The sequence below is a fragment of the Trypanosoma grayi genome (assembly GCF_000691245.1).
Source record: "Trypanosoma grayi strain ANR4 Tgr_755_V1, whole genome shotgun sequence".
NCBI lineage: Eukaryota > Euglenozoa > Kinetoplastea > Trypanosomatida > Trypanosomatidae > Trypanosoma > Trypanosoma grayi.
The window spans coordinates 1-637 of record NW_008826374.1 but is presented as its reverse complement, the minus strand read 5'-3'; the positions used below and the strand labels follow the sequence as shown (position 1 = coordinate 637).

The 637-nt window shown below is 49.5% G+C and overlaps 1 protein-coding gene across 1 annotated transcript; it reads right to left on the bottom strand.

Moving 5' to 3' along the window:
* Window positions 1-262: 262 nt before the first annotated feature.
* DQ04_07551000 (tryparedoxin peroxidase) lies at window positions 263-631 on the bottom strand (the record flags this gene model as incomplete). The annotated part of the gene is made up of 1 exon (XM_009315219.1): window positions 263-631. The coding sequence occupies one exon, from the start codon at window positions 629-631 to the stop codon at window positions 263-265; it is 369 nt and encodes a 122-aa protein (XP_009313494.1).
* Window positions 632-637: the final 6 nt, after the last annotated feature.

The window sequence follows — 637 nt, the reverse complement described above, 5'->3', positions numbered from 1 at the left end:
AAAAAAAAAAAACAAAGAAAAGAGAACAAAAATAGGAATATTCATTCTTCGCTTATCCTACAAAGTTCGCACAGCATAACTTTCCTTGGAATCGCCATTCCTCGCATGTGAGAATGAAAATAAAAATCCCCCCCCACAAAGTAGTCCCTTCACAGACCACCTACCCTCGTGGCGAAAACAAAAAGGAAAGAAAAATTTTCATAACTTCATAGTAGGCAGCGCTTGCTTCAGCTCTTTGCATTTTTCTATTTTAGCGGTCATATCAGGCCGCTGCCTTGAAGTATTCCTGTGACTCCTTCGGGTCAGCCTTCATCGTCTTGGACCCAGGCTTCCAGTTGGCAGGGCACACTTCGCCGTGCTGCTCCACGAACTGAAACGCCTTCACCAAGCGGAGCGTCTCCTCCACGTTCCGGCCAACCGGAAGATCGTTGATCGTGATCTGACGCAGGTTCTGCTTGGGGTCAATGATGAAGAGGCCGCGGTACGCCACACCATCCTCCTCCTTCAGCACGCCGTAAGCCTTCATGATGGACTTCGTCTTGTCGGCAAGGATGGGGATTTTCATCTCCCCAAGGCCGCCCTTCTTGCGCTCAATATTTGTCCACGCCAGGTGTGAGTACTCGCTGTCCATGGAGCA